Here is a 14,475-nt window from a genome sequence, read left to right as displayed (position 1 = left end):
TAGGGGGGGAGAGAGGCCTGGCCTGGAAGACAAAGAGCCCTCCTCCAACCACCATCTTGAGGGGGAGAGAGGCAGGCCAGCAACAACAGGCCTCGCCTGGAAGACAACATTCTTCTTTTAAAATTAATATCAATTATTTATTTTAAAAATATTTTGATGAAAATTTTTTACTTGTACACCGCTATGATCAAAGCGGAATAGCGGTCTATAAAATAAATAAATAAATAAATAAATAATAAAATAGATAAAAATAAGTAAAAATAAGCCTGCCCATGGCATACATTCTACAAAATAATGAAATAATACATATTACCTTCTACTTTCAATGCTCCACAGCTTTCAAAGAACTGTGAGCATCCTTTAAAAGCAATTTTTCTACTAAACAACAAATGTTTCAGAGATCACAAGGATCTGTTGCCTGCAGAGAAATTAACTCTGATATGTGTGAAAAGTCTTTGCAGCTGCAAACAACAACAACAACAACAAACCCAACCCCAAAACTGTTTAGGGCAGAGGCTATCCAATTCGTCACTTCAGTCTTACTTAATGTTGTTGTTATTATTATTATTGTGTACCTTCAAGACAAATTACAAATCCCAGAATCCGATAGGATGGAAGCATAGTAGTTAAAGTGAAATCAAAGTGCTATAACAGTACAGTGTGGATGAACCCTAGGAATTCATTCTGTTTCCAACACTATAAGGAAGTGCAGATCTAACGATCTCAGATGAAGACAAAGATCATATTAGCTCAGCCACCAAGTTGGTTACACGTCTTCTCTCCAGGCCTGCAAAAGGAACTAATCTGACTTCTCCATCAAATGGTGCTGAGATGTCATTTGGAATTCACATACCCAAATAGGCTTTATAAACATGGTTGAGGCACAGACTGCCTACTGTGAGCTGCAGGCCATCACTCATGCCACATTTTTCCTGCCAGCAGGTTTCCTTTACATAATTTAGTTCTCAGAGATATGGAGAGCCTTTCCACACATTTCTAAGTGCCAAGCATTGGCATTCACTGCTGGTAGGCTCCCATGCTGAGGGTAAGAGGGGCAGCTTACATACCCAACTGACCAGAACAGTTTTAAATAAATGTTTTAATTGGGTTATTTGATTAATGATTTTTAACTTTTGTCTTACATATTACTATAGCTAGATGTTGTTTTAATTTATATTGTGAGCTGGCCTTTCTCCCATATTGGGAGAAAGGCAGGATATAAATTAAAAATATATATAACATTGCCAATCATTATTCCTCTGCTGCCTAGGAGATTCTAGGATTTGTGTGACCCAACTTTTTCAAATATTGATTTATGTCTAAGATACATACAGGAGCTGTATTGTATGTAGGCAGGACATCAGTTCAAGCTTCTATAACTTTCTATCTGTGCACACATCTAATTATAACAGATACAAAGGGAATCATCTATTGGCTCATGAATTTTTTCTTCTTATTATACTGTCAGGTTTTTAGAACAGAGCCAGTGTGGTGTAGTGGTTTGATCATTGGACTATGACTCTGGAGACCAGGGTTCGAATTCTGGCTTGACCATGTAAACACACTGGGTGATCTTGGGCAATTCATACACTCTCAGCCTCAGAGAATGGCAATGACAAACCCCCTCTGAAGAAAAACTTCTCAAGAAAAGCCTATGATAGGTTTGCCTTAGGTTAATCATGAATTGGAAATGACTTGAAGGCACACAACGATAACAGCAACAACAGGCTTTTACAACTGAGGTTTTTGATGAAAAAGTTTTTGAGAGGGCGTTATATTGTTTTACATTGTATTGTCATATTATTTTACGTTTATGCTTTTAAATTTGTTTAATATTCTTAAGAGTTTAATTCTATTTTGATGTCAACTTTTTCTATTTTTTTACTATAGTGTAATCATTTTAATTTATAAGCTGCCTTGAGTCCCACTCTGGAAGAAAGGTCAATAAAGTTAATAACAATAATCACCACCATCACCAGGCTCCCTCCAGGTTTTGGTGAACTACAACCCCCATCACCCCTCAAAATAAGGCAGGTTCACTGTGACTGATGGTCACTAGAATGGTAGTATCTGAGCAGCCACAAGTTCCCCAACCCTGCTATCATAGGAATGGATGCTCTTGACATGTTCACCTGTGTTTTTGGAAAGGAAGAAGCTGGACTGATGTCCTTGTCCAACACTAATAAAAGACTAAAGTGAGAGGCTTTCCCATTGCTTTTTGCCGCATCAAGCTGGGAGTTGGACTACTATTAATAGCCTCCTTCCAACATTTACAAATTTTCTAACTGCTTCCAGTATATGGCAAGAGGAAACATCTGTTGGAAGTGATAGCAAGGCGATCTGCTAATTACCAATTCTGGTTTGCAAAATGAGATCTGTGCCTGACTGTGCCAAAAGCAACAAACCATCCTGGATCAAAGCAGCCCCATGCAAACTAAAAAGGTGTATCTCAGCCAAATACTCTCTCGCATGTTTCAGTTCATGCAGTGAAGCTGCATGCAGAGTCTCTGGCCCATCTTGAACTCCATTTCTGCAGCTGTTTGACTGCATGCTGGGGACAAACACTATTAACATTCCTTTTCCATTCTAGCAGCTCAAGCCCCTCCTGGACATAGTGAGAGAAACAAGATGCTAGCTAGAGATGATAACTGCACACTTCGATAAGGACAAACAAATAAAAGCCACCCTAATAATAAAACTCCCTTATCCCATGGATCCCACACACACACACTCAATTTAAAGCTTACAGTGACTTCATGAAAAATACTTTTTTAGAACAGGGAATGTCAGCACATGTAGTTTATCTGTTCAACTGATGAAATTCCCTTTTCCGCAGGTACATAAAGGTATATGAGCCCTTTCCTCTTTTTTTGGACAGCCTAGTTTAAATTACAGAAATTGAAGCAGAGAAAACAGGAAGCTTCTTAGGTCGCAGTCCTATATGCATTTTGCTGAGAGCAAGGTCTCTTTTACATTACACAAATATTAGTGCGCTAGGATTCCTCCCTATCACAGCCACATCCTTTGGGATTTGAATACTGACAATTGAGGAAGAGGCATTTAGAATTCTCAGCCAAAGAGTTCTAGTCCTTCACCAAACTGCAAATTCCAGCCACAGGAATTAAAGTGGCATCAAATTGTGAAACATGAAAGAGATTCAAGTCCCACTGCGTGAAATGGGACTGACAGTGATGTAGGTCTATATTTGTTGTTGTTAATTGCCATCAGGTCTGCTTTGACTTATGGATGACCCTATGAATGACAGCCAGCCTGGCATAGTGGTTTGTGTGTTGGACTATAACTCTGGAGACCAGGGTTCAATTCCCAATGAAACCCACTGGGTGACTTTGGGCAGGTCACACTCTCTCAGCCTCAGTGGAAGGCAAAGGCAAACCTCCTCTGAACAAATCTTGCCAAGAAAACCCCATGACAGATTTGCCTTAGGGTTGTCATAAGTTGGAAATGACTTGAAGGCACACAACAACAACAACAACATGAATGAAAGCCCTCCAAGTCACCCTTTCATCAAAAACCCTGCTCTGGTTTTAGAAACTCAGAGCTGGGGTTTCCTTGGTTGGGTTTATCTATCTGAAATGTGATCTTCCTCTTTTCCTTCTGCCTATGCTACCTTAACAAGCATCACTGTCTTTTCCAATGAGTCATGTCTTCTCATGTTCAAAGTACGAGAGTCTCACTTGATCATCTCGGCTTCTAGGGGGAGTTCAGGCTTTGCTCTTGGATCCATCCATCCATCCATCCATTGGGCACTTCATGGTATCAACAGAACTGCACAGGACTGCATTAAACTGTAACCTAAATTTCTTCTGAGCAAACATGCTCTGAACTGCACTGTTAGTCTAAGCAGTAGAACTAGTAGAGGCATCTTATTTTCAACTACCCAGTTACCTCTAACTAGGCTTTTAAAGCCCAGAATCTATCAAGTTGCCCATTCTAGGGGGAAAAACATTCTAGAAAATATGCCTCTTGTTTCCAACTTTAGATCTTGACCCCGATTGCTAGATTTTTATGAATCAAGCAACTTACTTCAGACAGCACAATCCACCAAGGTCTCAAGGCTAGTCAGATCAATGGATTGGGTTAAGCTATCTTGCTGAATTTCTTTTTTAAGCTACTGGTTTCCTTGGTAACCAACTACAGCTTGCTTTAAATAATGAATTCAAAAATACGAACAACTAAATAGCATCTTGGCTTCAAAGCGGTGCAGCCTCAGGCTAGTCTTTATAGAATTCCATTGTGTTGCTTTCCACATACGTTATCCACAGACAAAATCTCTCTTTTAAACCACACCTGTCCTTTACAGCACTCAAACAACCCAGTGTCCCCCTGTTGTTTTGGGCTACATTTCCCATCAGTCCTATCTAGTGCAACCAATAGAGAAGGACCTTGGGAACTCGAATCCAAAAACAGATGGAGGTTGTAGTTTTAGAAGTTTGCTTAAAAGATAACCGTGGCTGATAGCTTCTCTGTTAGCAGGATGGTGAATCTGTCCTAGGGTTCAGCCTGAACTTTAAGGGAGCTGTCCAAGGTACAAAAACACATGGAGGATGCGATTCCACACTTTGCAGAATGTCTTTAAACCCCAGGTTAAACCCTAGAGCAGATTTACTGCCAACAATGACATGGAAAGCACCAACTACTGCTATCAAAAGGACTGACAGTCCCTTCCATTTCTGTAACATCAGGTTTCTGTTACGTTCTTTTAAAATATGCAACATGTTGTCTATGTTTCCCTCTAAGAATCAGGTCATGTACAGATTATAACTGCAGCATCAAGCTAACAAGCAAAACTACTGGAGGCAAACTCAAAGGGAGTATATTCACAATGGCTGCACCCGCACTGCAGAAATCAGCCAGTTTGACACCACTTTAACTGCCATGGCTCATTGCTATGCAATTCTGGGAATTGTAATTGGTTGTGGCACCAGAGCTCTCTAAAATAGAAGGCTAATGGTCTCACAGAACTATAATTCGCAGAATTCCATAGCAATAAACCATGTGGTATGGTATCAAACTAAATTATCTCTGCAGTGCAGATGCAACCAATGTCCTATGTGAATCCACATATGATGCGTTCTAGTTGAAGTAACAACCCCAGAGCATTCCTTTTACATCCTACTGCTCTGTCTGAATGTCTTAACTAAACCTTTGGTCACCAGTGAAGTTACTGTGTGGCTTCAGGCTCAGTACTATTCCTCTGTGAAAAACATAAATACATTTTGCTCCTCTATGGGCTCTTCCACACACCACAATTATAGCACTGTGATTTCACTGTAACTGCCACAGTTTGGTCTGGGATTTGTAGTTTGGTCAGAGGAATTACAGGAGCTTTCGGGCTCAGGATCCTAAATGCCCTTCCTGAAACTGCAAACCCCAGTGGAATTGTATGGTTATAAATGTGTAGTGTCAAAAGCTCCTGTAACATCTTTCACTTCACTACTATTCTCTTGCTTTCTCTCTAAAGCAGGAAATGAGAAAATGGTGTAAATTCCTTTACACAAAGGTAGGCAAACTGTGGCCTTCCAAAAGTTGTTGGACCATAGCACTCAGCTTTCTTTATTAACAGGCTATCATAACTAGACTTGCTAGGAGCTGCAGTCTGTCAATGGGCCCGAACAGCCAGGCCAAAATAGAGCTGCTTCGGGTCACTTTAGAGATATGCTTTTTAAATGACACACACATCTTAAGAAGCCAGAAGCTGCACCAAAACTGTGCTCCAGTCCTTAGGACTGGAGTGTGGCTTTGGCACAGCTTCTGGCTTCTGAGGACACATGCAGCATTTAAACAGCATACCTCCAAAGTGACCCAAAGCAACTTTCTTTTGGCCTGTCTGTTCAGGCCCAATATCTACAGGGCTGCATTTTGCTCTCTACAGCAGAGGTGAGACTCCTAGGGCTCTTCAGATGCTGTTGGCTGCAGCTCACATTAGCCTCACCCAACAAAGCCAAAGATAAAGAATGCTGAGTTACAGTCCAGCAACATCATGAAAGCCACATAATTCCACTTCTGGTGAATCATCTACACTGGTCAGAATTCTCCAGGCTGCTCCTAGAGTATTCTGGCTGTGAAGCTGCCCCAGATTCCGCCATTACCGTCACACTCTGAAGTGGTGTCAGGTGGATGTCTACACATGTGTCCTGCTGTGCCATCTGGCACCACCACCACTGGCATGAGTTGCTCCCTTTGAGGTCAGAAACAAAGTGTCCAGCATCAATCACATGGCTGGGTGCCTTCTTGTGATCTCAGAGGGAGCGACTTGCACCAGTCCTGGTGGTACTGGGCAGCACAGCTGGAAGCATGTGTAAACAGCCATCTGCCGTCACTTCAGAGTACTCTGGATTCTCCTGCAAAATCTGGAACAAAAGGTGAGTTTTTAAAAACAGTTTAAGGCAGGAATAGGGTAAATTTGGTAAGGAATTGGCCTCAGGTTGTGAAGACAGTTGGCACTTGAATCGGAGACTTGGCCCTGCATCACAGGCAGGGCACTGTGAGGATGTGGGGAAACTGGTTTAATTGGTCTGTGTAGACATGCCATGGGTTTACAAAAAGCCTGGCCCAAAGGCAGACCTGGATCTACAGACAGAGCTGGTCGATTTGTAGAAAACCAGCAAAGGTTTGCATCTCCCAAAGGTTTAAAAATAGCAACAATAATCAGCCCAACCCTATCCTACGCAGTGTAAATTAGGCTGCTAACATGAAGGAGGGGGAAAACCTATCAGCAGGTTGGGAATGTTAGAAAACCAAAAACTTAAGGTCTGTACTGGTACCAAAATTGATTTTAAAAAAGGATCCTGTTGCTTAATTCCAATCGGAAATCTCTCCTTCCATGTTCCCTTTAATTGGTGGGTTCTGGATGAGGGAAAAGCAAAGTTTGACTTCTGCCCACTCTTGCATTAAGAGCAGAGCTAAATAACGTTCACCTGCAGCTGCCTGAAGAATAATCACACACACTGCCTCGGGTGCTGTTCTAGTGCACTTTGAATGAACTTTGGAGACTGCTCATGATGCTTTAGAGAGCCAGCATGGTGTCATAGTTTGGATATTGGACTATGACTCTGGAGATCAGGGTTCAAATCCCCACTCAGCCATGGAAAACCACTGGATGACCTTGGACAAGTCACACCCTCTCAGCCTCAGAAGAAGGCAAAGACAACCTCCCCTGCAACAAATCTTGTCAAGAAACTCCATGATAGGGTTGGCTTAGGGTCACCATAAATCAGAAATGACCTGAAACACACAACAACAAAGGTTCTGCTATATAGTTTAACTTTAGTCTGGCTGCCGAAGGTCAGGAGAAGTACATTTTTCTGTTAACAACAGACTTAAACAGTTCTCAGACCTGTTAGGAGGGATGATGGCTCAGGCATGCATAATTCAATTTCCTTTGCTTGGTACTCTCCTATGTAAGCTTGGGAATCCAATCTCCAATTACAGTCGGCCCTTGTTATACACAGATTTTTAATACACAGATTCAAGCATACACAGTTTTAAAATGTTAAAAAAAATTATAAATTTCAAATATCAAACCTTGATTTTCCATTTTTTTATAAGGGAGACCATTTTGCTCTGTCATTATATTTAATGGGACTTGAGCATCCACGGATTTTGTTATCCATGGGGGATCTTGGAAGCAAATCCCAGTGTATAACAAGGGTCCAGTGTACTATCCAGTCACACGGACCTGGAGTGCTTGCCATGGACTAGCATGGCTAGAGTAAGTTGTTTAGGGACTAATTTCTACTATTTGCAGAGAGTGGAGTTCCTGCATGGTAGGGGATTGGACTGGATGACCCTTGTGGTCTCTTCCAACTCTATGATTCTATGATGCTGAAACCCATCAACCAAAGATCTGTGATGCTATTGGCCAGCTGCTGAACTGTTTGCCACAAATAAAGCTTATCTTTATTTTATATCAATTATGAGTGTCAGTTTATGGTACCAAGCAAAAGTCTTGGTGAAGCCTGGAAGTGCAGCCAGTTCCAGCTCACAACATACATTCACAGTGCCATCACATTGCCTTGTTCATGGGGAGAGCCAGAGGAAGGCATCTTCATATCACAGCTCTCCTGTTTATTTGTTTCCATTGTATTTATTCCTTCTTTTTTTTCTTACCAAGAAAAAAACATCTTAAGGAAAAAAGACAGAATAGCTGCAGCACATTTTAAATGTAAGCCTGCTATCTGGAACCACCCAAAAGTTGCACATGTGCATGGATTTTCATCACAGTCCTTGCCCCAGGAAACCCCTGACCACTGTATTTAGCCGGACATACATTTTACACACTCATTGAATCCTCACAGATTGTAATTTCTGTGTTGCCTTGCCATTTGGCACCACAGTTTACATTCCCCCCTGCTCCCATGTGCATAAACATACACACAGAGACTGAGCTGCCAAGTGAGCATAACACTTTGTATATTTGATGAAATAGATGCCAGTTTGCAAAAGATTATGACATAATAAATTTGTTAATTCTTCAAAGATGCCACAAGATTCTTTTTCTACAGCAGACTAATGTAGCCAGCCTTCTTCCAGAAGCCTGCACATGACAGCTCATATGGTGAGCGGCGTATCCAAAAAGCAGGATCAGATGATCTGGACCTTCCATCTTCCTAATCCTATTTCTACCCCTCAGGACAGGACAATGGCTGCATCCATACTGCAGTAATAATCGAGTTTGACACAATTTTCTGCCATGGCTCAATGCTGTAGAATTCTGGGAATTGTAGTTTGTTGTGGCCCCCAGAGCCAAGGTCTGAGAGGACCCCCTGAGAGCAAAGTTATAGTGCTGCAACAAACTACACTTCCCAGAATTCGATAGCATTGAGCCATGGCAGTTAAAGTGGTGTCAAACTGGATTATTTCTGCAGTGTAGATGCAGCCTCCTTGTGGTTACTCTCCACATACATTTTATGCTCAAAACACTCCTATCACTCAATCTGTTTGCATCCAAAGGCTGCCCTTTAATATTAAAAGCAGTCTCCAGGGCTTGTCATCTTTGTGAATGTATTACTCTTAGGCTGTTCAGGAGCAAAGGAAGAGAAGGCTTTGGTAAGGATGTTTTCTGCTTGTCAGGCTGGAGTAAGAAACTGCAGCAGCTAAAAATCCCCCTAACACAAAAAGCTGATAAAAACTTATAGGAGCTCAGGCCTCCTTCACATCTGGCTGCCCAAGTACCCCCCTCCTTACTGTCCTCTTGCAAAAAGTGCACTGATTCACTTATGGCACTTATGCCACTTAATTGTCCCCCATAATTGTGGTAGTACCTTTGTGCCATTGTTAAGGTGGTGGGTTAAATTATTTTGATATTTTCCTGACAATGGGGCTGGCGTCATGGGGAGGGGAGGGTGAGTGAGTGAGTGCACAGAGCTTTTCTAGTTCCAGAGTGGGAGCTAAGGTGGGTGATTCATACGTAAAGCTTCCTTTTAATTCCCGTGTAAGTGGGGGATTCTGTCTTAATAGGCTCTGTAGAGCCGAAAAGGAAAGCCAAACATGGACTCAAGAAGTAACAAAAGCAGCTGCCTCTCCTAATAGTGGAGGAATTCTTGGTAGGCACTGTCTGGATGGGAGACCACCAGGCAGTATCAGGTGCTGTAGGCTGGATTTCAGAGGAAGAAACTGGCAAAAGGGCCTTTGGGTATTCCTTGCCTAAGAAAAGTCAAAGAAATTAATGGGGCCAGCATCCCATATATATCCATGTACAAGTCGATCTCACGTATAAGTCGAGGGAAGGTTTCAGGGTAAAAATAATGGCTTTTGATATGACCCGTAGATAAGTCGAGAGTAAAACGTAGGGGGCTATAGCAAAGGATGGAAAGGGAGAAACACCACTTCCCTTCCTCCTCCTCCTTCTCTGGACCTCTCTCGGCCACTTGACACCACATCCCTGATGTTGGAGGAGAGGTTTGAAAATTGGATTGGGAAGGGAAAGAAGTGGAGTTAAATGGAATGTTTCTTTGATGAGAAGAGAAGGCTTTAAAATCACATTGGGAAACTCTTTCACACATACACAAAAACTCCTGCCTCTAGGCAGAAAGAGTGGGGCATCAGGTGGTACTTGTTTCACAACCTTTCTAAGCTGTATTAGTGCACTGACCCATTTATAAATAGACCCAGGATTTTAGGGTCAATTTTGCAGCATAAATTTTTTGACTTTTAGTCGCGTATATATGGTAAGTCTGCATAAAACGTGGGTTGCTTCCACACTGTAGAAATAATCTGGTTTGATGCCAATTTAACTGCCATGGCTCAATGCGAGGGAATTTGGGGGAATTGTAGTTTGTCAAGGCACCAGAACTCTCTAACAGAGAAAGGATAAATGTCTCACAAAATTACAATTTTCAGAATTCCATAGCACTGAGTCATGGCAGTTGAAGTGGGGTCAAACCGGATTATTTCTGCAGTGTGGGGGCAGGTTCAAAGGCCCATGGACATACATACACACACTGTCTGGACTTTCAGGTGCCACACCTTGGTAATCTCAGGAAAGCAAACTGGAAAAATGGAAGGAGGGTGGGAAGGACTCTGCAGAGTCAGGTTGGAGCCAGAGAGACGCTGGGAAGCCTGGGTTCCTAAGCTCCAAATCAATCACACAGGGGTGGACAGCCACAGACAGGGCAAATATCCTCAGACTCCAACTTCCATCATCCCCAGCCAGGTAGCGCCAGGGTCAGGGATGTTCAAAGTTGCAGTCCAGCAACATCTGGAAAGCCACAGGTTGCTCAAAACCCTTCTAAGGAGGGAGGGATGTGGCTGCTGATGCGACAGAATCTGGCCCAGTGATCATCCCCACAAGGAGCCAGCATGGTGGAGTGGCTTGTGTCTTGGACTTTGATTCTGGAGACCAGGGTTCGAATCCTGGCTCCACCATGGAACCCACTGGGTGACCTTGGGCAAGTCACACACTCTCAGCTTCAGAGAAAGGCAACCCCTATCTGAACAAATATTGCCAAGCAAAAACAATGATAGCTTCGCCTTAGGGTCACCATTAGTTGGAAACAACTTGAAGGCACACAACAACAACCACAACCACCACCACCACTACTATTCCATCGTCAGTCCTTGCCTTGGTACCAACCTCATTCCCTTCCTCTCCTCTCCTCTTCAGTCTTTCCCCTGGTCTACGGTGCAGAAAGGGGGAGCTTCCTTAATAGCTTTGCCCATTTTTCCCTGCCCAGTTCAACTCTTGCCCACCCAGAGGGTGCCCAGATGTTCTGCTAACTGCCAAGGAGGACAAGGCACCATCAAATGGAGGAAAATGAAGAAAAATGGAGGACCTGACCAAATAAAAGCTAAACACACTAAGATAGGTACAGATGGTCTCTAGAGCCTCCCTGGCACAGGGTGACCAAATGTCCTAACTACCAAGGTGGACAAAGCTATTCAAAACGGAGGACACTGGAGAAAAATGGAGGACCTGACCAAATAAAAGCTCAAAATACCCATATATATACAAATTCATGCTTCTTAGTGATACTCCAAAGGCAGGGCCTTTGGGAATTCCTCCTGAACCAGAAAGTGGAAAATAGAGGGACTGCCCTGGGAAAGGAAGACCTCTGGACATATTTCTAAATTTGCATTAATGCATGTAAATTGGCACAGCGTGGCCAAATATCCTAACTGCCAAGGAGGCCAAGGCACTTCAAAATGGAGGAGATTGAAGAAAAATGCAGTACAGTACCAATTGAAAGCTCCAAACACTAAAATAAAGATAAATCCATGCTCTTTAGTGATGCTCCAAAGGGAGGACCTTTGGGGATTCCTCCTGGACAGAAGGTGGAAATGCCAGTGGCATCACTAGGGTTGGTGTCACCCCCGCCCTTCACTGACATCTTCCTCCCTTACCAAACCATACAGAATCCTTACTCTTGTTTTTTTATACCGATGTTACTCATACACTGTAATTCCCATATGTTACTGAATGTAATAGTAATAGTGGCAACATGGACAACAGGCACAATTAAAAACATACTTTTCAATTGCAAGATCATATGCACATCCTAAATGTACTTACATGCATATTCACAACTTTGCATTGACAAATGTATAGACATGGTTTCATGGGCATCAAGTGAAACATTTGGTAAAATGTGATGTTTTCAAAGAAAATAAAAATAAAAATTAATGTTTTGACATTGGAAATTTTAATTAAAAAACGAAAACCTTGGGCCTCTCCTTTCTCCTCTGACTGAGCCTCATCTCATTCACTCCATCTCTTCAGCATTTTAATGGGACCCAGGCGAACACCACAGTCTGTTTCCAGCACAAAGGCTAATGTTTGAGGAGCTGTGGAGAGAGCCAGCATGGCGTAATTGTTTGACTGTTGGACTACGATTCCAGAGACTAGGGTTTGAATCCCACTGCAGCCGTGAAACCTACTGGGTGGCCTTGGACAAGTCACATTCTCTCAGCCTCAGGGGAAGGCAATAGCAAACCCTCTTCTGAATAAACCTTGCCAAGAAACCCCTGTGATAGGTTTGCCTTGGGGGTCGTGGTTAGTTAGGCTCAGTAGTGCAAATAGTGCAAATCACCAGGGGCCAGGCTGGGTGCCACTGATGGGAGCTGCAGGTCAAAAGATCTGGAGGGCTAAAGGGTAAAATCCCCACTCAGCCGTGGAAACCCACTGGGTGACCTTGGGCATGTCACACTCTCTCAGCCTCTGGGGAAGGCCAGGGCAAACCTGTCCCTGAACTAGTCTTGCCAAGAAAACCCCAAGATAGATCTCTGTAGAGGGTCACCATAAATCTTGTCAAGTTTGCCTTAGGGGTCTCCATAAGTCAGGAACAACTTGCAGGCACTCAGCAACAACTAGGGCAAGCCACACTCTCTCAGCCTTAGGGGAAGGCAATGGCAAATCCTCCTCTGAACCAAACTTGCCAAGAAAACCCTTGGATAGATCCTCTGTAGGGGGTCACCATAAGTCAGGAAGGACGTGAAAACACACAACACACACACACACACGGGCAGATCACACTCTCTCAGCCTCAGAGGAAGGCGATGACAAACCCTCCCCTGAACCAATCTTGCCAAGTGCCTTAGGGCTTGCCATAAGTCAGGAAGGATGTGAAAACACACAACACACACACACACACGGGCAGATCACACTCTCTCAGCCTCATAGGAAGGCCATGACAAACCCTCCCCTGAACCAATCTTGCCAAGTTTGCTTTAGGGCTTGCCATAAGTCAGGAAGGACTTGAAGCCATCCCACAGCAGCTAGGGCAAGCCACACTCTCTCAGCCTCAGGGGAAGGCAAGGGCAAACTCCCCCCCCCTCATCAAACCTTGCCAAGAAAAACCCAGGATAGATTCTCTGTAGAGGGTCATCATAAGTCAGGAAGGACTTGAGGGCACCCAACACACACACACACACTCTCTCACACACACACACACTTGGGCAGGTCACACTCTTTCAGCCTCAGAGGAAGGCCAGGGCAAACCCTCCTCTGAACCAATCTTAAGAAAACCCCAGGATAGATCCTCTGTGGAGGGTCACCATAGGGAGGATTTCAAGGCACCTAGTACAGACACTTGGGCATGTCACACTCTCTCAGCCTCAGGGGAAGGCAAAGGCAAACCCTCCCCTGAAGAACCCTTGCTAACTTCACCTCAAAGGAGGGGTGTCTTCCTAAGTGAGGAAGGGCTTGAAGGCACAGACACACCACCCAGCCAGAGCCCCTCTCTTGGGGTGTGCCCATGTGGGGCATGCCTCCCTGGCACCCCTTGGGTGCTGCCCCATGGGGGCCCTACCTGCTCAGCGTGGGCCCCGGCATCCATGCCCAGCCGGGCCAGGCCCTCTCTCAGCTCGTTGATGTCCACCCTGCCATCCTTGTTGGCATCCAGCTGCTCGAAGAGCTTGGCCCAGCGCTGCTGGCGGTCTGGGTCCTGGAGGGGAAGCCCTGCTCCTTGGGGAGGCTGCTGCTGCTGAGGCCTCCTCCTGCGGGCCCTGGGCTCCATGGCCCCCTCCCTGGGTCCCAGCATGGCCCCCTCAAGGCCCCAGACCCCAAGGCTGGAGAGGGAGAGCAGGGCAGCCAGGGTCCCTGCCTCCTCCTGCCTTTCCTCTGCCAGGCCCCCCCATGCCTCCTCTTCCTCTGGCTGCAGTGCCCAGGCTCCGCGCAAGGGCTTTTAAGGCGGCCTGGTTGCTTCATGGCCTCGCCTCCTCCTCCAATCCCTCTTCCCTCCGCCCCACAAAAGGAGGAGCCCCTGGCTCTATGTGTGTGCCTCCTTCAAGGAGTTTCCCACTTAGGCCCACCCTAAGGTCGGGTTTTCTTGGCACGTTTGTAGACAAGGGACTTTTGCCATAGCCATCCTCTGAGGCTGAGAGAGTGTGACCTGCCCCCCTCTGTGGGTGTGTGTTGTGTGCCTTCAAGTCTTTTCTGACTTAGGGCCACCTTAAGGTGAGCCTACCCTGGGCTTTTTTTTTTTTTTGGGCCAATTCTACAGAAAAGGGGGGGGTGTG

At 44.5% G+C, this 14,475-nt stretch overlaps 1 protein-coding gene across 3 annotated transcripts in view; it reads right to left on the bottom strand.

The window, feature by feature from the left end:
- The window catches only part of SLC25A23 (solute carrier family 25 member 23), a 79,536-nt gene extending 65,391 nt beyond the window's left edge, over positions 1 to 14,145 (bottom strand). For 2 of the 3 annotated variants that reach the window (XR_006101873.1, XM_042448893.1), the window contains exon 1: positions 13,767 to 14,140. Coding sequence is in view for 2 of the 3 variants with exons in the window: in XM_042448893.1 (XP_042304827.1) it covers positions 13,767 to 13,997 (231 nt within the window). In the remaining variant the exon portion in view is untranslated. Of the gene's footprint in view, positions 1 to 13,766 lie in introns of all 3 variants that reach the window. The other variant, XM_042448894.1, reaches the window with a different exon arrangement.
- Between the last annotated feature and the right edge of the window lie 330 nt (positions 14,146 to 14,475).

The sequence above is a fragment of the Sceloporus undulatus genome, chromosome 2 (genome assembly GCF_019175285.1).
Source record: "Sceloporus undulatus isolate JIND9_A2432 ecotype Alabama chromosome 2, SceUnd_v1.1, whole genome shotgun sequence".
Classification (NCBI taxonomy): Eukaryota; Metazoa; Chordata; class Lepidosauria; order Squamata; family Phrynosomatidae; genus Sceloporus; species Sceloporus undulatus.
Note: the sequence above shows the minus strand (reverse complement) of the source record. Positions and strands in the feature narration are given on the sequence as shown.